Source organism: Neopsephotus bourkii, unplaced genomic scaffold, assembly GCF_033783945.1.
Source record: "Neopsephotus bourkii isolate Nb327-2 ecotype Australia unplaced genomic scaffold, CSIRO-AGI_Nbou_v1 NB_1080, whole genome shotgun sequence".
NCBI classification, from domain to species: domain Eukaryota; kingdom Metazoa; phylum Chordata; class Aves; order Psittaciformes; family Psittacidae; genus Neopsephotus; species Neopsephotus bourkii.
The window spans coordinates 579,997-607,967 of NW_026901568.1; the positions used below are offsets into that span (position 1 = coordinate 579,997).

At 46.6% G+C, this 27,971-nt stretch overlaps 1 protein-coding gene across 4 annotated transcripts in view; it reads right to left on the minus strand.

Annotated features, from left to right (window-relative positions):
• The window catches only part of FRMD4B (FERM domain containing 4B), a 139,090-nt gene that overhangs the window by 54,554 nt on the left and 56,565 nt on the right, over positions 1-27,971 (minus strand). For 3 of the 4 annotated variants that reach the window (XM_061362073.1, XM_061362075.1, XM_061362074.1), the window contains 3 exons: positions 6,822-6,887; positions 6,069-6,163; positions 3,921-4,013 (listed from right to left, as the gene is read on the minus strand). In XM_061362073.1, the coding sequence (XP_061218057.1) occupies positions 3,921-4,013; positions 6,069-6,163; positions 6,822-6,887 (254 nt within the window). Of the gene's footprint in view, positions 1-3,920; positions 4,014-6,068; positions 6,164-6,821; positions 6,888-27,141; positions 27,295-27,971 lie in introns of those variants that run through there. The other variant, XM_061362076.1, reaches the window with a different exon arrangement.

Here is a 27,971-nt window from a genome sequence, read left to right on the forward strand (position 1 = left end):
AACCAAACACTAAAGGAGCAAAACCCATCCCTCCTAGGCAGATAAAGCCACAGAAGTGGAAAAGCACGTTGCTGGAGGGAAGGGGCTGGCAGCAGCTCCATAGTACTGTCTTTCCTCCAGGAGCATAGAGCAGCCATGGGCTGAGCCCCATTAACTTTGCTCCAAGCAAACAGGAACAAGATAAAAATGACAAGGAATGCTCTGGGATTGACTCCATCCTACTATGCACATTCACCCTAACAACAATGGGAGCCTCAAAACCAGGGGTTTGCATGAAAGGGATGCAATGGGCTCAACCTCACAAGGCACTATCCTGCCCAGCTCTCACTGCCTTACTCCCCAGCCCAGCCTTGGCTTCCTCACAGGGCCATGGCTGCATCAGAGGCACACACCAACCAGAGCAATCCCACTACTGGTCATTCTGGCCCAGCCAAGGTTGGCAGATGGGTCCCAGTTTGTTATAGTACACCAAACATCACGGATGCCACTGGCACTCTCCAAAAATCAGACACAACCTGTCTGTACACTTCTCTGACTCACCTGGGGCATCAACCCAAACAGTGCTGGGATGCATCAAATGATGCAGAGAAAACATCTATAATTTGGGGAGTGTGGAACTGCCAAGTCAATTTAGAGAGACAAATTTGTGTGAATGTGGTCCTGTCACTCCTCCTTTAGCTGGATCTGCAAGCAGGATGCCTGTTCTGCAGCTCCTTAAGGAGGATGAATGCATTGGGTCCAGACTCTCCCAACCAATGCTAGACAGAAGGTAGACTTTTTCCAGCCAAGTTCAGCCAAGCAAGGACTTGGGCCACCACCACAGACTACACCAGGGCTTCTCAGTGTCTTGCCTTTGATGGTGGCAGGATTGAATGGCCAGCATGAGGCACACAGCCCACTATGTTTATCAGAACCAGGCCAATCCCTCCCACAGCCCCACAGTGCTCCCAAGGCTCCTCAAAGCCGCAGGCTCCAGCCACTCTTGATGTAAATGATTTGTAAGACATCCACAGCAAGAGGTGGAAGAGGTCCACAGCACCAGCATGGAGTGCATGGTAGGAAGCAGTAAAGCTAGCACCTACTGCTCTTGTTAAAACATATGCAGTATTTACGCTTTGACTTAAGACAAGCAATACCTTAAAGAGTAATCATTTTAATACTTCACATTCCTATGGCATGTCCCATCAAATTAATTTTAAAGCACTCCCCAGGATGCCTCTGCAGGATAAGGAAATAATTCACCCATTTCACTGGCATGCAGCCTGTCCAAGGGGCAGACCCAAGCCCAGCAGCCTGCCTCAGACATTGGAAAGGCTACTTTACATTTCCATTACCATTCACCAAGAGCTGTAGGAACCACAGCTATTTCCACCTTCTCTTAATCCCACTTGATGTGTTTTCAGCTTTACTGAACTTCACTTCAAACATAATCGAGTGTTTCTCTCCAGAAATGCAGAGCATCAAAGGGCAGGAGCCTCACTCTCTCCTTTCCCGTGCTGCTGCCAGCCCAGCCCTTCACAGCATGGACCTCCCTCCACGGCACCAAAACTATCATTTTCCTCAACTAATGGCCTCATTTGCATTTGTAGTTTCTCTTAAGTAAGAGTCAGGCATAGCTGTCATCCTCAGAAGCAGGATGGTATTTCTGGCTCTGAAGAGCAGTAGCTCCCAGTCACCAGTGGTACAGAACAGACCATAGGATCTGTGGATTTCAGTTGTCCCCTGCCCCAGCCAGGTCCACAGGCTCCTTTTCTTCCCTGGTACAAGCTGCACATTCTTATCACCATAGTACAGATAGGGAACACTGGACCATAGAGTTATTCAGGGGATGACAGGCATGTTGGGAACGCCATAAAATGTATGTTCTGCTTTTATTTCCGACGCTGTCAGCATCCTTGAAACAAAAATGACACTTTTATGAGTCCTAAATCTCCATTATAGAGCCCTTCACCAGCTGCATGTGGCATATGAAAGCTTACGTGACTGGACTGAGTTTATGCCAGCTGAAGAAAAAGAATTCACATCTGAAAGGATTTGATCGTGTGTTTCATTACTGAACAGCAAAATCTGGTGGATTCCCCCCCCCCCCCCTTCAGTATTGCTACTGGAAACTGTCCAGTGTGGTGCTGAAAGACACTGAGAACTGATGCTGTGGCACATTTCCCACTTGTAAGAGAACAGCAGCACAGCACTCTGCCTCATTACACCTGCATCTCAAACAAAGTGACACTGTAAAGCAGCATTCATTCTGCTCGTGGCTGAGCCTATTTCATCCAGCCTGAGGGATGCCCTGCTCCTGTCACATCGTCCACATCTGGAGACCATCCAGCCCAGGGGCACACGAGCCAAGTGCTGGGGCTCTGCCCATTCCCTCTGTGCCACTTGCCCCACACCCAGCTATGCTTTCCTGTTCAAGCCATGGGTGCACACAACTGTGTAATTCAGCTGCTCCCATGGGAGTTTATAGAAAAGGCTATGACGAGGCAAATGTGTTCACATGAGATAAGTGTCTGAGCTAACCACCCAAAGCACATGCCATGCGGCAAAGACCTGGAGTCACTTACTTACCCAGAAAGTTCTAACAAAGTGGAGCTGCAGGTTTTGAAGTGGCTTTTCTGCTTGAATATCTATTTCCTACAGATCAGCCAGCTTTCATATTGCTAATTATCTCTGCATCCTCCTCCTGCTCTGCTTCTCGCTCAGTGCCCACCTCACTGGCTCCTATTCGCTTGGTCTAGATCTCATAACCCCAGAGTAGTGAGGCTTAAAATTAGCTTCTAAAACTTGATCTTTCCAAGCTCGCTTCTCACACATCAACTCTTGTCCAGGTCTCTGTACAACCTGTCTTGTAGAGGACCATCATGCAACAGGGAGGGCCAAAATGAACATCACGCATTAATCCCAGCCAAAGAAATACTCAAGTCATATGTTTGCCTTCAATATATTCACTCCTACGCCCTCATCAAATACAGTGAATATACTGAAGAGCCCATCATCCCTTTTAAAACAGGATTTTTTTTTCCCTCTTAAAAGTGGGGAAGAGAAGCTCTGAACCCCATCACCAGTAAGCACATATTCAGCCAAAACAAAGTGCAGTTTGTTTGGGCTGTTCCTAAATGACCTAAATGATAAAGGGGGAGTGAGGACATGAGGCAATGGTGCCAACCAACCTAAGTACTCAACTGCTTCTGCCTTGGAAGTGCGTCAAATAATTAAGCACACAAGGCACAAATTTAGTGACATATGAAAAGCAAATGAGGTCAGTCTGCTCTCGTTTTCCTCACAGACTGTAAGGAAAACAGAAACTCCAACAATATTAAGAATATGATGCTTGGTCTTTTTTTGCCAGCACAGCGCTCTCACAGGACATGTTTTTTTCAGGCCCTTAACCAGCAGAGCTTTGCCAGCAAAAGCCCTAAAGTAATGCAATTACATTGGCCAAAATCATCACTTTGCCAGGGATTCTATTCCCTCCTGGGCACTGGCTTAAACTGTGTGAGCAAAGAAGCCATTGGCAATCCCTTTCAAGTACAGGAGAACCTTGAGTAAACAAGGATGAAAAGTAGTACAGTTGTTTAAAACTAGGAAAATTTAGCACGACTGAAGTCAGGCAAAGAAAATGTTTAAAATACAGGGTTTTAAATGCACCAAAAAAAAAAAAAAGAAAAAGAAAAAGGAACAGTACCCTGTTAATAGTTTAAAAACTAGCAGGTTCCAAAGTACTTTATGTCGTAGTTACATACAAAAGAGAGCAGCACTTACCCAGGACTTAAACTCCACCTAAAACTAATACATCACTTTGACATTTATTTCCTTTATCAAACCCGTAATCAGTTCTTTTAAACACCACCACCCCCCACCCCCCCCCGAGGATAAATAAACCCAAGTGATAATTTTTCTTTGTGGAAACAATTACTCACCTAACAGCGAAGTACAATATTACTGGGCCTCGAGTCCTGGGCAAGTCATGGTCCAGGACTCTCTGATCCATCTGCAGCCAGCAACTCTGATTTCTGCAGAAACAGGTTGGGGAGGTGGTTAAAAACTGGGATGGGAAACACAGAAATGGGGTGTTTTCAGTGCTCATGTTTGCTCTACTCCAAAAACATGAGATTCAGTTCTAAGGCAGGCAAACATCTCAAATTATTTCCTTTTCTTGTAACATGCAGATTTTGATGTTAGGTCACTTTTGGATGTTAGAGAATGCTCTCTGCAGTTGTATTTTCAGCTGCAGCACAAAAGCTTAGCACCCAGGAAAGCCAGATCTTACTGAATTACCCTTCTTTGGTATTGATGGGGATGCTTCCATTGACTTCTCATTGCTAGTGTGGGGGGGATCTGATCTGCAGCAGAGGCTGGATGTTTGCCTGCAGTAGAAATCGGTCTGAGCTCTTCCTCTGCATGGCCATATCCCACCTATCCCTCCTGTTCTGCACCATCCCCAGTCCCAGTGTGACAGGAAACCCCAGTTCAGAGCAGACGGGTTTACTGCAGGCACAGTCATTAAATGGGGTAGGTGTTAAAACACTGCTCTCTCTCTGCAGCGGCTTCTCTGACTGAAATGGGAGGGAAGCCAGAAAGAAAGCAAAAAATCCCCAAATCCCAACAACCTCCCTGAGGACCCTGGAGCCAAGGGGGCGCTGCAGAAGCTGGTGGATGCCCAGAAGCCTGGGGTATGGGTGCCCTCCAGAGGCCACATGCTCCCTCCAAGCAGCCAGCCTAGTGCTGTACACCCACAGCAGCCTCTGGAGTCCCACTAGTGCTTCTATGGAAGCCAGCAGCTTTCAGGTAATCCCCTGGGAGCACTTTAAAGCTCACGGTGAAGGACTGCCAGCAACCAAAAACCTGAAGGATTTCACAGCAGCCAAATGCAAACAGCATCCTCAACGGATTCACAGAGGAGCTGGAAGGAAGTGCTTTCCAACAGCTGAAAGGACAAGGATGTGGCAAAAACATTCTTGGAGAGCCCAAGAAGAGAGTGGTTAGTAAAAATAACACACTGCTGCCTGTGGTCAGGGACCCAGAGTGAGCAGCTCCTACTAGCACTGCAACACCAGCCCTTTCCCCAGAGCCTGCAATTGCAGATGGGAACAGCCTTGTCAGAGCAGCCCCAGACATCACTCTGACACGGTTTGTAGGCAGAGGGTTCCATCCAGGACACTATAAAAAGCAGCACTGGAGAGCAGCAGGGACTAAGATCCCCATTAGACATGAAAAGGCTTATTTAGGGGCTGTATTACTGCACAGCTCCGTTTCCCCACTGCCCTAAGCAGCTCTGCTCCAGCTTTTGGGGGGAGCTGCAAGTAACTCTTCTGGAGATGCTTGCCCTGGGGAGCAAACTCTGCACCCAGCAGACACGGGGAAGCATTTCAGTGCCATGCCAACAAATGAGCCTGAACACCAGCTGAGGCTTCAGTTAATCTAGCTAACTCTGAGTTAACACCATGGAAGCAGATCTCCCACATCTCACCCAGCCCGGCAGCAGCTCTGGGTGGCAGGGGATGGGCAGCAGCTGATGGAGCTGCACCATTCCCATCGGTGGTGATGACAAACTGCACCCAACACCGCCACAAGCCTGCAATAGTCCAGCTGCTGGGAAGGGTGCATTGTGCATATCGAGCACGTTCCGCTTTAGCAGCTCTTTGGTTGTCTGCAGAATAGCTCAGATACCTAAAAGTAATAGGGAAGCTAGAGGGAACTTGTTTATGGGAAGGACTAACCTCATATTTCGTTGCTGCTAGGGAAATTCAGGTTTAAAAGACTTAACATATTTGAGATTGAAGTGCAAAGCAATAGGAGCAATTCAGTTTGAAAATAAATGCAAACCCTTTTTGCTGTTACTAACAGTGCAGAGTAGGGAAGCGGAGGGTGTTCACATGGGAAATTATTGCTGAACCATTTTTTTTCACCTTATGAGACGAACATGAGAAGTGCTTGTCATCAGGAAAGTATTTCCAAGTATTCTCTGGTTTGTGCACAGAAGATATTTTCCAAATATTTTCTGCTTTGTGCCTTCCCTTTTCCTAATATTGCTTACTAACAGACTTACGTATAACTAACATACTTACGTATCATCTATAAATTTTATGCCAAAATACTCCTTTTCTTTCAGGTTGAAGTGTGAGGCCACCAGATCCAGTAACTCCTGAGACAAAAGTCTGGGCTATTGGAAGAATAAAAATGATTTAATTCATTTCAGTCTGGGCTTTTTCTGTGTAATAAAATTTTTCTCTGAAAATACTGACATTTAAGTACCCATGGACAACTTAAAACCCTGTTGTGTAACTCAATACAGAAGTGGCTCCATCAGGTTCAAGGCAGTTAGATTCAGTGTATCTATGGAGCACAGAGAAGCAATTATGTACTTAACCCATGACATCAAGCTGAAGTGCACGGACTGACCGCTGCTTTCCTCTTTTCTGAGGGAGAAAGGCAGCAGCTCAGGCTTTCCTGCACTTACAGCAGGAGGGATTTGTGAATTAAGAGAATATCATGTACTACAGGATCTCGTGCCTTGGGTTCTGTTAGGGGAATAAACACATCCCTCAAAAACCAGACTTACTTCTCAACTAACCAAACCACCACTACCACAGGGGGTATTTTTAATACACTTTATGAATTTTTGTCAAAAGCAGGTGGAAAACTGATTGCAGAACTGATGGCATCTGAAAGCAGACCTGTTTATTCCACTTCTATGAGTTACTCTAGTAAGAGATACTTCAAGCATCACTTTCATACGAGCCTCCAGTAACACTGCTGAAGAAAACAAGCAGAGAAATCTGGCACTGTGCTACCAGTGCCCTAAAGAGAAAGGTCTGTACCTGGACCACCAGCTCCAAGGTCCTGTCATCGAGGAGATGCACCTGGCAGTGCCGGCCGTCTGACATCTGCAAAGACAGCAACACAGCCCATGAGGAAGAGTGGGATACCCCGCTTTCCTGGTGTGCACTGGACCATATGAGGCTCAAGGGCAAGGACAACATGTAGCAAGTGTCTAATCTGTACCAGTAAGTGAATCGACTCTACCTGAGCATCCTTCTCCAAGGACTCACTCTGGGGAGCTACCTCAGCACTCAGCTTCCATCAGCTTCAAGCTGGAACTAAGGGTGCTTAGCAGCATTCAGAATCGGACAAAACCAACATTGAGGCTGTAAGAATTTAACTTGAGGATGGACTAGCCTGGCTAATATCACAGCCACAGGCAGCAGCAATGCCCTTTGCTCCAGCGAGGAGCAGACATGACCAGGAACCCATGAAACCTCCATTTATCCAACCCTCCCTGCAATGGGTCAGCCTAGATTTGGTCCATTAACAAAGGACCTGGTCTCCACTCTAGATGGAGTGCCTGCCAGCACATTAATTTTTTTCCTTGGATAGCTTCTTGCAACTGTTAGAAGCCATTGCCTCTATAGGATTCTTATATAGGCGATTGAACTGAATGATTAAGCTTTGCAACCTGTGATGTTATATCTGGACCACCTATTTCATGTCACATTTACCTCTTGCAAACAAAGTGTCTTCCTCTTTAAAAAGAGAGCAATTCAGAAACACAGCACATTAAAAAAGCACATTCTACCCTTTCAGTACTTGCGTTTTGAAATCTAATACATTTCCATGAAAGCTTTTATATTATTTAAAATCTGTTCTAATTCTGGGCCCCTCAGCAGCTTCCTCAAGGACTGGCTTTGCAACACTCTCCAGGCAGGAGCTGGGGAAGGAAACCTGGCTTTTATATTTATTCTCACAGCCTCAGAGTAACTTATTTCCTGACAGCACAAGCTTCCCACTGACTATAAATCCTCAGCTGTGAGCAGAGGCTGAGGGTGGTTTGCTTAGATAGGAGGTCCCACAGGGATTAAACAGCAACACAGTGGTTTGTCCTTTCACATCCCTTTGGCTCTGCAGGGATGGCGACAAAGATAGGGCTGAGCTCTACTGCCACCAGCACCCCCTCATCACCTCCTACCCCAGGATGCCGCACATCCAAACGTTATAGAGTCTTAAAAGTAAGTACAATTTGTATAAGACTGCAGTATAACTGAAAGGAGACCTCTCACCAACCCCAGTGCTGTCCCCATTTCAGCACATGGCTGTTCACACAGCAAGGGCTGCCCAGACACAGCCTCTTCTGTCAGCACTCAGTCGTAAGAAGGAAATTAACAAAGCTTTATTGTTTCAACTAATTGAGCTCATTTCAACCAAAAGCCAAGAGGGAGTCCCCTCCTGAGGAGCTATGCAAGCAGATCAGAAATGAGCAGCTGCGGGAACAACTCTGCCTAGTGTCTGGGAAAACAGGGCTACAGCATCTGTGGCACTGGCAACTAACAGCACTACTAAATATGTACCATCGCATCACTCACCCAAACAGCAGTACTGGTGAAAGGACTGTTCACAGAGCGAGTCTAGCTGGAAGAAATCCCTTCCTTTTCATGTCCATGAACGTGAATCTGTAGAGAAGTGCCAGATGAAGAGCGACCTGCCCTGCAGGCAGAGGTGCACAGCAAAGGATGTAACATCCTCTGTGCAAGCCATGGGTGCGCTCCTTGGTGCTGAATGCTGCACATACATCATCCCAGACATGCACCAGCTCCATGCCCTGTGCTCCCAGCAAGGTAGTATTCCCAGCACTTTATCCTTAGGATTTCGGAAGCAAAGCTGTGCCATCAGAATCCTGGCTTCCCGTGTGCTCCTTGTGATTTATCTTCTCATAGAACATGCTGCCTAAAGCCCTTAAATCCATTACAATCCCATCACAGGTCCATTTGTCCCTGAGAGCCATCACACATTCATAACCAAGTCACATGTTACCATCTATTAATCATTTCATCAGCGCACCCTTCAAGGTGGTGCATATTTCTGGCTCTGACATACTGGTACCAATCTGCCCCTGGTGCAATGTGTCTGATCCAATAGTGTCTTTAAATCATTCCCCATCTGTTGCTCTGAGATAGCACAGGGGTTGCCATTATTTAATTGCTAGCTGCTTTAGCTTTCACCCAGCAAAATCACATTAATCACTTCTGACTGTTTTAATTGCCTCAGTTGTCTGTTGTTAAGTATAAAAGGTTTCTATTATAGCAAACACATCCACAAAGACTTGTGCTGAGCAGAAAGGAAGGTTGGCTGGGAAGATTAAAACATAAAAGAAGTACCAACCACAATCTGTGCTTCTATTCAGCTGTCCAAGGTAATTGTAGAGCACCTTAAAAGTAATTAAATCTCATGACACCTCTGAAGATAGGCAAGATATAATTATCCCTAATTTTATTGATGAGAAAACATAAGGACACAGCTTTTAATCCTGATTTACAGATATAGATACAGATAACATTTAGTACCTGCATCTCCTGGTGTCTCATCACAAGTCATACAGCTGCCTCCCAGAGTACTGGAAAGCTCAATCGAGAAGTTGCAGGAGATGCCAGGGTGCTGGGTGACAAAGCACCATGAAATGCCATTCCTGTGACAAATCTGTCAGCTCCCAGTATCCCCAGAGCTCTATGCAGCCATGGGCCTGCGTCACCCCAGGAACGCTCTGCACATGGTGGGACATAACAGCAATGTCCAGGGCTGTAGCTCAAGGAAGACGGGCTCTGGAGCCATTCCCATTTGCACCCCTCTACCCCCAGCCCATGCACACATCCCTGAGAGCTACATGCTTCCTAAGTGCCTTCCTCACCTGGGAGAAGGATACTCACTGTGTGGCACCACAGCCCAGTCAGGGAACACAAATCTTCCAGGGTGACAACCAGATTTGCATCTGCAGGCTCCAAACCCTAAACAAAGTGGTGCTAAGTAGGGCAGTTCTCTTGCAGACCTGAGGCTTCAGCAACCAGCACCCTGGATCCTGCAGCTGTGCAAGAGCTCACTCCAAGTATCCCCACCCCATTCCTGATGGGGCAGAGAGCACTTCACTTGGCTTACTCTGTACTTACAAACACCCAAGTAAATCATTCCCAGTTACTATCACAGAGCAACACAAGCCCAACCTGCATCAGGAATGCCGCCCACCAGAGAGTTCATCTCCAGGAGGCAACTCTCCTCACATGGAGCTGCCTTGCTGGGCAGGCAGGGCTCCTACATACAAGACAAACCTCACATTTTGCAAGCCTCACTTGCAGAAGGGGCAAAATTGAAAGCTTCAGAGGCTATTGCAGCTACAAGACCACCTCACAAGCTTTGGAGCATCAATCACCTTCCACTAGCCCCATATTGTTGCAGTGCAGTGATGAAGAGGTATGACGTCTACAGTGCAGCACTGCCACGTGCTCCAGCACAGGTATCAATGGTCTGGTCCTCTCCTCTTGAAAAGCTGGAGAGCTTCATACAGAGGACTTCACCACCATGGCACAGAACCACGGAATAGTCAGGGCTGGAAAAGACCTTAATATCATCTAATTCCAGCCCCCTGCCATGGATAGGGATGCATATCACTGGATGCATAAAGGATTTTGGCTATGGAAGAGTGCCTCCAGCCTAGTGACCAGAGACCCTAAGTTCCTGGAGCCAAACCAGCAAAGGACTTGACACCACTGTGATTTATTTCCCCACAGCACATCCGCTCACGGGCCTCTTGTTGGCTTGGGAAAGGGATTTGTACTTGGCTCCCCAGCTCTCAGGCTGTTGGGCTTCCCAAAGACCCAACACCCTGTGGGCCCCTTGCAGATACATTTTCTTTCATCTTTAATTCAGTACGCCTTGCTAATCTGAACAATATAATTGATTTTCTATGTACTTGGACCAGTCCATCACAAGATGAGCACAGCTGCCTGGCTCAGTTAAGAGGTGGCGTGAGCAGTCTTGAGATATATATACACACATCTGTGTTTTCCAGTTTATTCTCATTGATTTTGCATTGTCTGCACAAATGAACAATTTCGTTATATTTTTTGCAACATGCCCCCAAGTTGGTCCTTTCAGCAGTTATTTTTAAAAGCCTGCTAATATTTAAAGCTATTATCCATTAAAAGAAGTAGCGTCATAAAATTCATGAACTATTCCTGTATCTCATTCCCAACAGGAAATTAGGAGAGCGATGCAACTCATGGCCCCATTTTTGGCAAAACCATACTGAGGTACTGGGATGCTTATTGCTTCCCAAAGTCACTTTTATGTTCTGCATACAATAAGCAATAGAAACTTGAAAATGGAGAGGAATGAAAAGGAGACAAGCGCTGTCTGATGCAGAAATGCAGTGATATTAAAATACTGCAACCCTCATCGCTTGCTTTTAGCAAGAACCTGATTCATCCAGATCTTCAGAAAAAAAAGGCAGATCAAGGAGAAGAAACACAATCCCCAGAATATTCATGTGTGGAAATTAAAGCACAGGGTGACGTTGTGGCTCTATAGAGCAGGTTAACATGTTCAAAAAGGTTTCATATAACTGGAAAAGCACATTTTTCCTCCATCTTGCTTCTGACACAAAAACGAAGACGAATTCCCCACCTAAAAGCACTGAGGCAAATTTTCCAAAACATCAGTACTTTAAAAAGAGAAAAATAAGGCAGAGAGAAAAAAAACAAAAACCAACATACTTCTTGGCTACTTCAACTGATTCCCTGCGATATCCTGAGCCTGAATGTTTATTTGAGGAAAAAAACCCATATGCAGGATATTTACACTATTGCTCTTGAGCAGAAACATCCTCCGTGTTTGGAGCTGGTTGTTACGTGCAGTATATTTAGACATCCATGTGTTATCCAGTTAGGGAAAAAACTGAGAAAGAAAAAAGTAATCAGGGTGTAAACAGGAAACCTCAAAAAAACTTAAGCCAAAACCCAGAAGCTGTCAGAATAACAGCTCCTGATATGTAGCTTGATATCTCCTGATGTGTAGCTTCAGAATGGGATGTCATGAAGGGTTTGGATCAGAGGAAACCTGAATGTGATGCACTCCCTTGAGACCAGATTTCAGATCCTAGAACTGGGCAAATCAATTGGCATTGCTGGCTTTATCTGTCACTGACTTCTATTTTTAGGCCCTTTTCTGTTTTAAAAAGGTCTGGACTCCTCACAACTGGGGAAAGCCTAAAACAAACCCCAAACCCTAACAACACTGTGGCCGAAGAAGAGAATTGTACATAAGCTGCACTACTTGAGACAAAACTGGGAGCTGTTTCCTATCATGGAAGTTCTCAGAGGTCTGCACAGGCACCCCAACTGCTCCCATTTGGGACATGCCATGATTTGGAGATCAGCATCCCACACACACATCCATCCTCCCCAGAGGATGCTGTACCAGGTCCTGCAACCACATAAATCCGCAGTGCTGGAAGCTTTAAAACACCCCCCATCCAGCAAGGCTTCACATCTTTAATGCTCAAAAATCTCCATAAGAAATCTTTTGGAAGCAGCAAACCTCCTCCCCCAAGTCTCCTCTTTCTTAAGATAAACTCTTTGGTTCAGGCATGAGTGTTAGTGAGCATCCGCAGGGGCTCTGTCTGGACAACACCAAGCGTGACACCGGGGATGTGGTCCAGATGCACAGAACCATGCACGTTATTTCAGTAAGCCCTTTGCAGGGTATCCACATGAAACTTCTCTGGCAGGTGAGTAAGCTCCAAAGATATTTTACAGGCAGAAAAGAAGAAACTTGCATTGGTGCATCCAGTGATGAGAGAGGAAAAAGAACCATTTTCACTAAATAAATGGCCAGCACACAAAGCCTGAAACCTGCAGTTCTGAAAGTGAGAAATTGGACTGCAGTGCACCATTAGCACAGGGATTGTGAGAACTGGTTCATTTATTCCTGAAACAGGCACATCGGTCCACAATGGCTCAAGCAGTCAGAGTGCTGATGAAAATCATACAGATAACCAAAAAGAGCAATATTCCCACTCACAAGAGGCACATGATCTGTGAGAAAGTGATGTCCCTTTGCCACACCAACTCATCCTCCAAAGTGTGTGGGATGAGGGGGTCCCAAAATCCTGCTATCCTGCTTTTGACTGGTGACTTCAAGGCAGCAGCACTGCTTTGCAGGTGTATGAGCCCAGAGAAACAGCCCTGCACCTAAAAGAGTTTCATCTCAAATCCCCACCTGAGCTGCAGTTAACGAGCTATAAAGCATCACCAATAATTTCCTGTAAGGGTTTGGGTATTTTTCTTCCCTAAACCTCTCTTCTGTAACTCATAAGCCTGTGAGCAATTTCAAAGCTTAATATTGAAGCCCCTATGCTGACCTCAAATTTTAATCAGGGCTCAGGTTATTTTTCCTTTGGTCTTGAAGGCATTTAGGATCAGATACTCAGCTGCCTTAGATCATCACTGCTTCACTGACTGATACGAAGAGGCAGCTTATGTCTCGCCTGTAAACGTGCACAGCCTGATAAAAGTACAAAATAAGATGCAAGAATGTACTGTAATATGGAGCTGCCCTAACCAGGCGCATGTCAGGAAAAGAAAAGCTTTTGCCTGTCCTTCTGGAAGGAAGGGGCCTGCATGCAGCTGAGGGGAAGAGGGAAGAAGTTATAAAGGTTTAAATGACCTCAGAGTTTCCTGGTGCGTCTGTTGGGAGAGCAAAGCTTCATCATGTGCCAGCACTCTGTGCTGCTCAAAGCTTTAAGGAAGAAAAAGCTTGAAGAACGAAAATAACAAACAGGAGTTTAGTTTTACACCAGCTTTTCTATGGAAACTCTGTAATTGATCCACATAGGTCTCCAAAAAGGTTGATGCACACTTCTTGTGAGCCTGTGCGCAAGACAAAGAAACCTTTGGCTGAAGTCTTGGCTTCAATGTAGTCAGTGAATTTTGCCATTAACTTTAATAGGGCCAGGATTTTGCCTTAAATCATTTATTATCTTGCTATTAAACTTAACAGAAGCTAGTATCTGAATAACATTAAATAGCCAGCGATGCACTGAAGTGGCTGGCTACATCTTTCACCCTTTGGTAAGATGCCTTGTAGGACACATCTCTCCTTACAGGGGTGACTGCCAAATACCACTTTGTCCTTCCGAGGGGCTGCAGAGCCCACCCTGGCTCTGCACACTCCCATCCCAAAACTCACGGGCTCTTTACCCACAGCATTTGCAGGGACTGTACAAGTGATTCCTAACCTCCATGTGTCCCTGTGCTTCTTGTCTCAGGACCAGCAAGGCAGGGACGGACACCTGAAGGCCTGACTGAATACAACATGCACAAAACCAGTGTTTTAAGATGAGACAGGTGGGAGAAAACCCACTTAAGAGCAAGCTAGTACCAATACCCCTTTGATGCTTTCCATGGAAATGTTGGCTCTGCTGAAGTTTGGCAAAGAGTTAGAGATAAAACAGAGAGCATGGAACAAGGGTCTGAGAGGCTCTCTGGGGTGCATGGCACCTTCCTAAAATAGCCACACAAACTGAAGATACAATGAAAAACTGGCTCCTGCAGAGCATCAACTGACTTGCATGTAGGCCCCACCAGCTGAGCCAGTAAAAGTCTGGCAAAGCAACAGCTCAAGTGCTCCCCTCTCACTGCAGGCACTGTGGCTTTTCAGGGCCCAGTGCCAACACACTTCCCATGAGATTCTCATTTTCCCCATTTATTCCACTATTTCTCAGTGCACAGGATGGCAAATCTAAAGGACTCTTTCACTTGCTTTACTGATGGCTTGCTGAATTGTCCAAGACAACAGCCACAGCGTCTTGTGGCCGTCGGAAAGATCTCCCTCACTGGAGCGGGCTGTGGGGCTCTAAATGTCATCCTCCTTCCTCTAAATGCTCAAATGCAATGTGCAAAAATAACGAGGAGCACACTGCAATAAAAGGCAAAAGCAAAGAACAGTGATAAATGAAAATCCAGGCAACAAATTAATCCAGTCTTCCTCAAAATTATAAAGACAGTATCTCAGCCAGGAGATAAAGCCCTTTGCCAAGAGCAAACCATAAACAGGAGAGTCGCTGCTTCTTGGTCTCTACCAGCAGCATGCAATGTAAAACCTACCCCTCTTCTCCCCACAGGGAAATTCTGTGCTGTGGCTGCCTTTGCTGCTGCTTCCTCCCATGGAGGGGTTGTTCACCCACGACCTGAACAGCAGCATGAGGATGAACATACTACAAGTGCACAGGCAGCACTGCTTCCCATGGCACAAAGCAGAGGAGCAAACTTCTGCAGAAGAGCCTTTACTGGCTCAGTTTGCCCCATACATTTGAGCTGACAAGCAGCAACCAGACAGCGTTTCATCCCCCTAACACTGCCACACACCACAGGATGGTGCCAACAGTGTTATCAGTGCTGCGAGTCCCTTTGACATAGGGGGAGAGGTTAGCCATCTTCTTGAAGGAGCAGCCCCCTTGTTGCATCAATATTCTCCTTTCATTAAAGCTGTCTCATACCCAAAACTGAGATGTTTCTTGAACAGGTCATGACATTCCATGAGTGCTGATGTTACCATTCCTAGCACTTTGCAACGTATTTAAAATATCAGCAAGAAAAGGACAGGCAAACTATACAGCTAATCCTAAAATACCAGGAAAATTAATAGGAAACAATCAGTACAGATCTGCCACAAATATCAAGTCAATGAAATACTTCATCCAACATCTGCTTTCCTTAGCAGAACACAGCTAATAAGTTAGTGTCTGGTAGAGATGTGCTTATCACCAGCAGTGCTGAGGCACTGCAGTCGGGTTATTACCGCATACAAGCCCATCATAATGCTTTGTTCCAGTGTAACCTCCTGGGAATTCAGCGGAAAAAAAGATCCTGTGGGATCAGATTGCTTTCCTGATGCTATCCAATGGGGCAGATGTGGAGCTGGCCCTGGAAAGGGCAGTGCTTCAAGGCAGCAGCATCCTCTGCCTTTGGACAAGCAGTACCCACCTTGGGGCAGGACTGGACACCTCCCCTCCTATGACTTGTTCTGACCTTCACTCCTTGATCAGGAGGCTGCAGGCAAGTCAGTTAAGCTCCTGCTTCTTTACTTCAGTCTCTATGACACGAGCCTCAGGAGTTATTCTGTGCACAGCTTCTGGTAACTTCCCCTGTGTTTTACCCCACTCCAGAAGCCATCTCTGACCCACCTGAAACAAACTCAGCTTTCCCAGTTATGGGAATAGTTATGGAAGACCAAGAAAATCCCATTAGGAAAGAGTTTCCCATCCCCAGAGACCTGTAGCCCTGTTCTCAATGCCTTTTTGCCTCTCCCCAGCCCTAAAGCTCTCCCCCTCACTTTGATGGCTTCTCACAGGCTTCTCCTCTGTCCCCCCAAATGCACTTCTTACTTCTCAACCACCCCTATGCTCGCACCTGTTTGGGTTTTTGAGGCAAAGCTACTGAGACATGAGACACAGATAGAGCAAGCCTTTACCATTAAATATCTGCCATCCTTTCCAGGCAGCACCACATCTTCTGAGGGCATCCTGCATCTTATCTCCTCCTGCCCCATCAGGGTCCTTACACCCGGTTCATCCCCCATCCTGCCCCCATCCTCTCCATGTACTTTTCCAGTCACTCTCATGCTTGGCATCTGCCCCTCAGGAAAAGCAGACACCAGCCTTGAACAGACATTAGGTAAGCAGGCAATGGAAAAGAACACAAGGCTGTATCACAAGTCCATCTCAACTGCCTTTGAACCTGTAACTCTTCAAATACATGCAAAGAGCAAGGAAATAAACCAAGGAAAGCCTGAAATCCAAGTCTCTCTGGGAGGAGTCAAAGCAGGGATATTGGCTGCAGCAGGCATAGCATGCATCCCACCACCAGCACCCTGCCAGGCACTCGGGCTCTGACAGACTTGGACTGATCCCACACCGTGTTTAAAGCAAAGCAAGCACTTGGCATCAAAGGCTTTTTCTCCACAGCCGTTACCGAGCTCCATGTGCCGCATCCCCAGTGTCAATCTCTTCATGAGGGGTGTTTTTTGGAGCAAGAGGGGTGGGATCTTACTGATGAGACATTTAATAGTTACAAGCTGAAAGGAGCTACTGTACCAGGCACTGGCTGCCTTTTCGCAGGACTTATGAATCTGTGCTTTGTTCAGGTTAAGTCATATCTCAGAGCAGCCTATGCGGGTAATCTCCCAAAATGTTGGTTTTGCTATGACCAAATGTTACAGATCTGCTCCCCAGCTGCAGAGTTACCAGAGTCAAGCTTGGAATTAGCACTTTCCTAAAGCAGCCAAGGCAGCACTTCCAACAAAAGCAGGAAAAAGCAGCTGGAAATGCTGGGAGTAAACAAACAGCCCCTTATCTCCACAATGGAGTGCAAAAAGATGCAAAGAAATTTTTATAGACTGAGCTTTCAGGGTAGAGAAAAGAGCAAGTAAAAAGGTTCCAGCCAGCACTACCACAGTACCCCACACAGCAAACTCACCGCTCCGTGCTGCTCTCCTGTGCTCACAGCTCCAAGCTCTGCATGATGTTTAAGTCAGGACACAATGTAAGAGCACTGAACAACATTATCTGCTGCTGCTAAGCATGAGATGTTAAATTATAGCCTCTTATCTCCAAGTTACAAGCCCTGCTGGTGCAAAAGGACTGGAGAAGCTGAAGGAGTACTCAACAGCACGCATCTGCTAAGCCTTCATGTTCTCTGTATGTTCGAGCTGAAGGAAGGAGGGAGACACGATTCCGGACTTCTTCCGTAGCTATATAATCTCAAGGAAGTGACCTTCGCATTGTTGCTTTGATTACAGATTCAGAAACAAAAGCCTTTCCAGCGTGAGTCAGGGGACACAAGAGGGTGAAACGTGATTGTTAAAAACGGAGGCGAGCTGGGAAAGCATTACAATTGGTTTGGGGTTTCTTGTTATTTGTAATATTAACCCCTTTATCATTAAACAGAGCCAAATAAGAACCAACAGTCACCAACCAAAGGCACAGCACAGGCAGCCAGCCCCAGGGCAGCGTGACACTTAACTGTGGGACCAACCACAGGTCCTCGTGCCACAGTAGCCAGCTGAGGACCTCAGTGCCAACAACTGTGTTTGCTGGGAGCTGCCATCATTCACTGGGCTCTCCCACGCCACACATCCCCATCCAGGGGATGGAAGGGGCCTTTCTGCTAAAACTTGGCACAGTGCTAAAACTTCACACACCCCCACTATAGCGTTTCACTGGATTTCCCAAACCCCTTTCCAAAACACTGGTCTGCTCCCTCCGATATGGCTTACTGCGCATCAGGGAAGGAACCGAGAGCGCAGTTTACACACTTGGCCATCAATCTGAATCTGTTCTGGGGTCAGGGTTGCTCTCCAGGAGTACAGTTTGCTGCTCTAGAGGTGAAGGAGTAAAGCATCTATCTGCTCTTCTGCTGCTCCCTTTGCAGACTTCTGTGTGCAAAACACCGAGTTATACTTCATCTCCTGGATTTCTTCCCTGCTGGTACACCAGCCTACAAGGCTTCACACACAGCTCTGACTGTGTAACTGTGTCAGGCAGAGCACAGGTACCACACAAAGGCACAAAAACTGAGCTTTCCTCCAAAAGAGCATCAAATGTCTACATAGCACAGCTTTTACTGAAAACAGACCAAAAAAATGAAACAGAAAACCAGAGAACTGTGCACCCAAATCCAGGCAGCTGCAACCCCCAGGCAGATACACAAGAGGCACAAAAATCTCAAGTTTACACATGCAGTCACTTCAAAATCTGAAGCACAATCCTTCTTCACACACATTGCTCAGCATTATTCGTTTCCTTTTATGTGACAGGCATACTGGTACCCAAGCTTTTAAATCACACCACTGACTTGCATCTTCTGGCTGCATAAATTATGGTAGGAAGCCCAATGCCAAGGGAACAACACAGCCCAGGAGCACAGCATCCAACATGGAAGATACGGGCCAAGGGAAAAGTCACAGAATGGTACTAGAGCAGGGATGAAGTCTGAACATCCACCAAGACAACTTCACATTGGAGCAAGAACAACCTATTCCCTTTAGCTGAATGCTCTTTGGTTATTTCTGTCCCCAATTGAGCAATCACCATACACAGAGAGGACAGACTATGAAGATTTTTCTACCCCAATTTCATAATCTATGGATCTACTTCAATAGAAAAAAATAAGTTCAGCACCTGGAACAAACTAACTTGCTTCTATCAGAACAACCTTGGGGTGAAACTTTTAAAAGCAACAGATGGCTCCCGCTTCTCAGAGGTACCCAATCCTTCTGGTCCAGCTCAACTCCCCTGAACAGGAGGCTCTGTGTGCTGACTGTCTGAAGCCAGTAACAGGATCCCTTAGGCTGCAGAGCACTGTTAAAGAGAAACTGTGCTACCTTGTCCACACAATCAAGGATAACAGCCAGCCCTGCTCCCTCACACCAGGAGCTACTCTATGGATTGCCACCAATCCAGACACCTGCAAAGGGCAGCTCACCCCAGCTACCCTAGACACCTGGATGCAGTGAGGTGCCAGAACTGTCTTGCCCTCCTTGTTTAAGGCAGAGCAACTACCTTTGATCAAATATCCACCTTTTAAATAGCTGCAGACAAAGAGTTTGAGTTGGCTTTCTTTCCAGAGTTACTTTGTAAGAACTAACACTTTCATAGTCAGACTACAAAAGCTCTCCACATCATGCTCCATATCACAGCTTTCATGAGAAAGCCGTAAGGCAGGAGAGTGCCAAGTCAGGTCCAGCCAGCTGGTCCAGACTGCACCAGCAACCTAGGGGGCGACAGCCGAGACATTTGGGAGTATTTCAGAGCAACAAACATGCATTTGTCTCCAAAACACAGACTCCAAAGCCCAAAAATAAGATGGAAAATAGACAGTGAGTCATATTTCCTTAGAGAGAAATGACGTGAAGGTTTACCTGGGTGGTGCCAACTTCTGCCCTGCTGGGATAACCACAGGGACAGGAATAGCTGGAGGAGGGGAAGAGTACAGCTCCTCAGAGGATCCAGGACTTCCAAACAAATACAGATCTGGGCTGTATGATTCAGCTCTGGGACACAGATAACTTCTCTAAACCAGAAACACTGGAGTTTAAAGGAAATCGAGTGCATCCACAAGAGGTTCCAGGAGGAGGAAGCTGTTGGAGCAGAGAGAGTTGAGCAGGAAGAAGTCTCTGCAACTCAGAGGCCACCAGAACACAGCTCCGAACTGAGGTCTGGGGTTGGCAGTGCTGCCAAAGAGCACATAACCCCATAGTGAATGCAGGACACCCAGCTCTCTGGATAAAGTGAACAGATGCAACATGCTTGGTATTAGAGAGGAACTCTCCCACTTTCACTATGGCTTAGCTCACACCGGCTTGCATGCCTGCTAAGTGCACCTGCCCAGCCAGATTCTTGATGGGCTTCATCCGCACCACCATACTTACACTCCCAAAACAACCGTGGCAACCAGACACATCCAGTCTGGTGGCAGTCAAACATCTACACTCAGCATGATGAGGATATATATGCCTTCCTGGAAAGCTTGCTCCTCTCCTGTTTTTTTTTTTTTTTTCCCTATCTATAACCTGTTTCTCTCTTCTATTGCACTTCTGCCTTTTTCCCCCATTAACTGTTTGTTTTCCCACACTTCCTGGGAAGTTTGGGCTCCATTTGGAGTACTGGGGGTTTTGACACACAGCTGAATTCAGGCAGAATGATTAGTTTTTAATTCCCTGGTGTCACCCCTCTCTTCCCTTGCTTACACCACCAGTACTTTTCATGCTATGTAATTCTTGCACTGCCCTCTCCTGCTCTTTCAGCTTCTTTACTCCCATCCTCCTGTCCTTTGCCTTCCTCACCCATGCACAAGGCAGCAACCTACCTGCACAAGAAACCAAGCACGGCCTTCTCCACTCTGTCCAGCTCACATCACTCTACATAGAAACCACTGATCCAATGAAAGGTAAAACCAGGATGCTCAGAAAACAGCATATAATTAGCAGTGGCCACATGGTCTAAGTGCAGCAATTCCTCCATCACCACTCCCAGCTCTGCTGGCACCACACATCTGCACCCAGTAGTAAGCAGGAAGATGACACTCATCACTGGGACAGCACCTATTCTACATCAGGTGGAAAAGCAACCATGGAAACATCAGTGCCTTAAATCTGACGTTGCTTGGACTGTCAACGATGGCTTTTAATGGCTAAACCAGCACACTCAGGCTGTTCTCAGCATTTTGATGACCCTCACTATCCCCACCTCTCCTTCCCCAACATACAAAATCAATGCACGTTTGTACGTATGGCAGAAAAACCAGCAGGGAAAAGTGTGCATGTGTATTTGTGTGTGGGAGGGTATTTAAGCTAATATATTCTAGCACCGATAGCTTTATCCTCTTTGCAGTCTCTGAGACTGAACTGGCCTCCATCTGTACAGGAGATTAGCAGAATTCCTAATCACTAATTATGACTCAGAGGTTTTAAGAGCAATGCAGACTGCACAAGGGTGGCCTGATTTTTAGAAAGTTGAGGAGACAGTGCAGTGTTATTTTAAGCACACGGACGGTCCATCCACGGTTGCAAAGCACTGCACTGACTTGCTAAAGCGATGGAAAGCTAAGCACTCGGAAGGACGAAAAATGAAGTATGGAAAAACCAGCATGTGCCTGAAACACTTTTAATTTACCTTTTCATAAACCTCTTGTCCAGTCAGAGCAAAGTTGCCAGCCTCAATGCACAAGACCAAAACAGATTTATGCAGGCAGGTTCATACAGTGATACCTTTGTACAGGAGTCTGCTACTGAAAGGCAGCGACATTTGAAATCTAACGTATTTTGTGATCGGTGTCAGATCGAAGAAAAAGAAATATTTATACAGGCTGAAGCTGTTAGTGAATAGGAGGCACTGTTTGCAACTGGCACCGTGACACCCTGAAGGAAATGAGGTGAAGTTCACAGTCTGGTTGTGAAGTTTGTCTGCTAGGGAAAAGGGAGGAGTGGTACAAACCCCGTGGTTTTGTTTGAATTAACTCAAACAGAAAGCGCTATATCATGAGCTCAAATGTGAATATGTCTGGCACAGAGCTTTGGAAAGCGGCTGTTGGCAGTGCGTAAAGCCACTTTAAGCTGTCAGGACGCATTGCCTTGGAGCTGGTCCTGTTCTCTGCTGTGCAAGAGGCTCTCCCAAGCCCCAGCCACAGGGAAGCCTCCACATGCCGTGTTTGGATGTGTTGGGAGTTTCAAGCAGAGCCAAAGCACTGTGTGAGCAGAGTCACAGCATTAGATCAGATGCCTCCAAAAGGAAAACAGCTGGATGAAAGCAGTCAGAGCAAAGCTTTCCCAGAGCATCCAGGAATCCATAGGGCTCAAGTTTAAATCTTTGAAGGGGCACATATTCGTTGCCCTCTATAAAAGGTCTTTAAGCTGCTTTGGAAAACCCTGACCCATGAGGACACCCTAGACCCTCTGAGCATCAGTCCAGGGTCTGTCTGGTGCAGAGGAAGGAAAGCTCTGCCTTGACAACCCACCGCTCATCCTTCATGCTCACCCTCACTTTACCAGCAGCACTTTTCATCGCTCTAAAAGAGAAGGGAAAGAAAAAAAGGCATCTCCAGTTTGCTGTCAGCATTTTTCATAATGAAAACTCCAAGGTGTGGCAGCAGAGGAAACACGGTCCTAGCTATGAAAACCATCAATGTTAGAAGCATGGGAAACAGGAGTCAAACATTTCCTCTTTCACTCCTCCACCCCAACTACATATGGGATGAACACATCTGCAAAGCTTATTTATTGTGCTTCATCAGCAGAATTAATTTCACTTCATACAGGGGAAATGACCTTTCAGATATTAAAAAGCACTCTGTCCATAAAACCCACATGAATTCAGTTTATACTTCTACACCAGATTGTTACCCAAATAACCAGTGTAACTGAATAGCTTAATCAGAGATGCTCCCATACCTGGTTTCACATCCTATCACTCACAGTGTCACTGTATTCTGCAGGGAGTTTGAGGACTGTTTGCCTGGTTTCTCTTTTTCACTTTGCATTAAGCAGACAGATTGACAAGCATTTTAACCATGATACTAAAACATTTACTTGACCAATTTTTAATTTATACGAGGTTAGCTGCATTATTAAATAGTCTTTGATGCAATGTTTCAGTCCTGCTTAAAGCACAGGGGGTAATGAGGACTGACTGTGCTGTGGGATGTATAGGTGAAAACTGGTATTCATACCTCAGGGACAGAGATGCACCAGGATATGGTAGTGTTGACATCCCAGTTAAAGTCAGGCCAGTGGTAATAACTCACTAAACACAGGATAGACATCGATGCTGAAAGGTTTTGGCTTTGCCGCAGCTTATTAACCTCATTTATACGAGTTTCACTTTCTGTTTCAGTGCTCTATAATTAAATATAAGACAGGTGGCCTATAAAACCACCACATGGAGAGCCCTGCCAACAGCTTTATTTTGGAAGACTATCAGGACACCCAGAAGTGCTGCCTGTCCCATAGTGGGCATCCAGAGGGGCTCTGGAAAGACTCCCCAGTGCTCAGCTGGCTGGTCAGAGCACTACGTTCCAGCGCTAAACAACAAAATACAGCCCTTGCTCCTTTCCCTCATAGGAAATGGGTACCCCTACATAAAAGCTTCTGTGCTGATTCTTACCTAGGATTCTTTCCAAGCCCCAATAACCCATCTTGACTTGCTGAAGTTAGAAAGAAGATCTGTGCCAGCTCTTCCATCAGCTGTCTCTGCAAGTCTCTTTCTGCCATGGACAAAGCAATGTTCCCTGGCATACAACCCAAGTGCTCATAGAGAAATTCACATACTGTACAACCCTCCTCCCCTCACATGGGTTCAGAAGTTATTCCAGTGTGAAAGGGGATGCCCCGTCAGCACTTTGGCTCACGATGACTCCAGATGACTAGGCTCCCAGCAAATAGGACATCCCTTCTCTTTTGGCAGATGAGACAGATGATGGCAAGCATCCTGGAGCAGAGACCAGCTTGGCTTGCTGGGCTGGGGCTCAAGTCCCTGCACCGGTGATCAGGTGAAACAACAGCCAGAAAGACCTTGGAAGGTTTCCTACACACATGCTATAAGCAAGATGACTACAGAGAAGGTGGCTGACAAAGGCTGGTTTGTTCTTGCTGGGTTGAGGTTTTTGTACTTAAAGCTGCTAAGGCAGGTAAAGGTTTTATGCTGGCAGAGAGGATTTCAGCGTGCCCTGGCCAGGCGGCTGTGCCCACGTGATAACCTCTGCACCTGCTGGTTTCAAACACATAGGCAAGAGCCCTGCATAGAAGCATGAAGGTGTCATTGGCTTCTCCGTGCTGGGATTCAAGCTCAGGTCTCCCATAAGGCTAGCAAGTATTTTATGTATAAGACCAAAAACCCTCACCACCACAATAACAAACATCGCTGCCCAGGGAAGAAATCCTACTGGCTTCCCTTTCACCACAATAATGTACTGATGATTAAAGAGAGACCTGCTGGCAGTGTCCAACTCACCTGAAAATAGCCACTGACCCACAGAACACGAGCAACAAACATGGATCAAAGAGAACTGATGCCTCCAGGGCTGAGCAGCAGCTCAAGTGCTGTCACCTCTGCTGTCACCATGCTGTTTTCCCTGCATGTCCTTTGCATGTAGCTCAGTGACAAAGTTCTCAATTCATTATGCTGTGCACAGCACAGGGAGGACAAAAGTGTAACTTTAAACCAGAGTGCCTTTATATACAAAATGTGGCACTTATCATAACTGGAATATGAATGGGAAGGAGTTGAAGAAATATGAACATTCTTGGTGAAGACAAAGTGGGAAAGGACTTTGTTAAGCGCCTGTCAAGGTGCCAATATTAATAACAGCACAAGGCAAGAACATGCTTTCATGTGGCTGAATTAACTATAGGACTTGTATCAAAAATCTAAGACAACAAATATCATCCTTGGCAAGTAAGAGAGTGCTGTTAATCCATGTTACAGACAAAAAACAGGGGCACAGAGAAGGAAGACAATTTGCCCAAGGTAATATAGGATCTATGGTGATGACATGACACAAAATCTCATGTCCAAGATCACAGCCTAGTCCCACAGACACTGCAACATCTACCTCCTGGGAAAAACAGCCCCATGGAGAGATCTGCACTGCATGTTTTGCTCCTGCAATGCCAGAGGTGAACAAGTGTAACACAGCAGGGCTCAGAGTACATCCCTGTATGCAAGGATCATCCAGCTGCTGTCTCTACATGTTCCCATGGCTTGAGGTGTTTAAAACATAAATGAAAAATAGTATTTCCTTTAACACTGCTCTGATATCTAAACAGACCAGTCCTGTACTCACCAGACTCACTCAGAATACCACCAGTGGGTTTAACAGCAGAGAGCCAGGATTTGAGCTCAAAAAGCAGTGTGTCTGAAGGAAGCACTACAGGGCATTCTTTCACCATCTCCCATTGGTACACCCCAAATTACCACTATGAAATTCTTGAGTTAAAATGTGAGACTCACCTTGTTCCTACCTGGTTTTATCTCCAAGGGATAACCCCTTCCTTGGAGCAGGGAGCATGGAGCAACAGGTCACTGAATGTCCCATCAGTGCATGCCTCCAGCAGAGTGGCTGCGCTGTCCTCATGGCTGTGACAAGCTGTGAGCAGGAGAGCAGGGAAGGGGACTCCTTGTCCACTACCCTGGCTCAAGGACAATATGGAAGGATGACAGAGGGAGCAGTCCTTTCTTTCTACCCATTTTCACATCCCCACATTAGGATACAGACACAAGTCAGTGATGCTTCTCATAAAGAAATAGATTAATCCATTAACACCCACTAGGAAACAGTAAGTTTGGGCAGAGCTACAGTCACACTTGTTTTGAAAAACCCTCTTTTCACTTTGAGCCAACCGTCAGAGAATCACAGTTAAACAGGCCAAGTAGAGCTGCTGTCAAAGCTGGTCCTTACCAAGCCATTATTCCAGCCCTGGAGTGATGGATTTTGCCTCTGTAGGGATGCAGCAGGGAGCAAAGGCAGTCCAAGATCCATGCTATTTGCATGAATGGAGTCCCTAAATAATACCCACACCATACAGGTGTAGCTGGATTTTATTTATAGAGGAGGAGCCAGGGCTGCAACTGACATTTATTCAGGTGGGCAGGCAGGGAGCAATGGTGCCTGTATTCCTGCATTCCCTAAGTACACAAAAACCAAATTCCTCAAGTGACACATGTGTCATGAAGTGTTCACATCCGTCATCTGTACAAGATGCCAATGTGTATTCTAGCACTTGGAAGCACTTCTATCACTGTAAGGCTGTTCTCCTGCTCTGGGCATACCCTAAAGCTAAATAGCAACAGATCCCTTTGGGATTAAATAGGCACAAATGTCCCTTTAGCATGACTTTCCCATGAAAGTTACAGCCTGATGGTTCTGGTGAGCTGTTTGCTATGAGCTGTTTCATTCTCTGTATTGCAACACATGAGGGAGAGGGGAGAAGCAGCCTTGAAACATTAACATAATTAGTAACCACGCAGGCCAACACTGTGACCAGGCACACATCACAAGTGTGTACGTGAGACAAAAATAAACAGACACAAAAATAAGTAACTGCCAGCAAAAAGACACTTCAAAAAGAGTGACACCCTGAACTGCAACTGGATACCACAGTAACTGCAAGTACCAGGCTGTATTTTCTGCCTGTAGGAAAGGGGAGCCCCCCAGTTGTTTCAGGACCCATTGCAGCCTCCCCTCAAATAGCAAACACTTTGCAACGCAAAGTCCTACCACATTACAGTCTGCCACTATTCAACGAGACAAACACAAACAAGCAACAGAAAAAGCTACAGTGAATCTCTCCCTTGGCAGCACCATGCTCTGGATACTCGATGGCAGCATAGGCTGAGAGAGCTGAGCTCTGTCTCCCAGATCACAAACGCAAGGATGGTGACAGCAGAAAAAGAGCTTCGAGGAGCTGAGATACATGGGGCAGTTGGCTGAAGGGACGCTTACAAACTGTCTGATAAGACACATTTAATATAGAGAGCATGTCCCCCAAGCCCTAAAATTCAAGGCAGACACACAGAGCTGGCTGTTTGAAAGCAGTTGTTGAACTGCTGTTTGAAAGCACTGCTGTCTGAAGCAACAAATTGTTGTTTGAAAGCTGATGCTGAACATCGGCTCAGACTGTAACCTGCCAGTATCCTCTCTCAGCAGGGACGTGCAAGCTAGGTCTGCCTCAATAGATGCTGTTTACTTCACCTGGGCTGTGTGCACTGAGGAATCACACAGGTGAGTGAGCAGCATCCAAGCTGGAGCAGTCCCCAGAGTGTTTTACCTGGTACAAATTTCGGAGGCCGCACCATGCTCGCAGGGTTTCCCGACATGCCCGCAGCCGGCGAGCGGTCCACCTCCTCAGCGCTGCCACCTTCGCTCCCCAGACGAGGCGGCTGATGCTGGGGAGCACACCCTCCATCCCTCACGTGAACATCGAAGCTCCCTCCCTCCTTCAAACGCCCGACATGAGGGCAGCCCGGCTTTATACGGAGGTAGGAGGGCAGGCTCGTTGCGCAGAGCCAAGGTCAAGCCTTAAAACAAACTCCTCTTTCACAGCGCTTCCTGGGCAGATTCCCAACCACACTCCGGCCAGCGGGAGCCAGCGGCTGCAGTAGCTCAGCCCTACCAGCGGCGCACACAGCAAGCAGCCTTGTCGTTCTTAGCAGCTTATATAAAGCTCTGCTAAGCTCCGATAGCTAACACTATGTTCTCTAATTAAGTTTTAACCCTTTTGCCGTGTTGCCCCGACAGCAACAGCCCCGTGTAACCGCTGCAGGACAAGCGAACCAACCGCCGCCAACCGCCGCAGGGAGTGGCCCTTTAGACAGGGTTTGCACCTGTGTGTCCAGGAGCAGCGCCCGCTGCCCGCGCCTAACGGACAGTGTGCCCCCGGCATCTCGTTACCTGCCCGAGAGCGAGCAGAGCTGTCATCGCTTTCTCCCGGCTGATCCCCGCTCAAGTTTACGCCAGGAATCCTGTACTTCAAAAGAGCACCTCTGGGAGCCAGACAGTGGGGAAAACTGGAGTTAAAAAACAGCACCAGAACACCGCTGCTCTAACTTCTTCCTGCTGTGATTGTGGCAGATGCCCACAGCGCAGAGCACTCCTCCC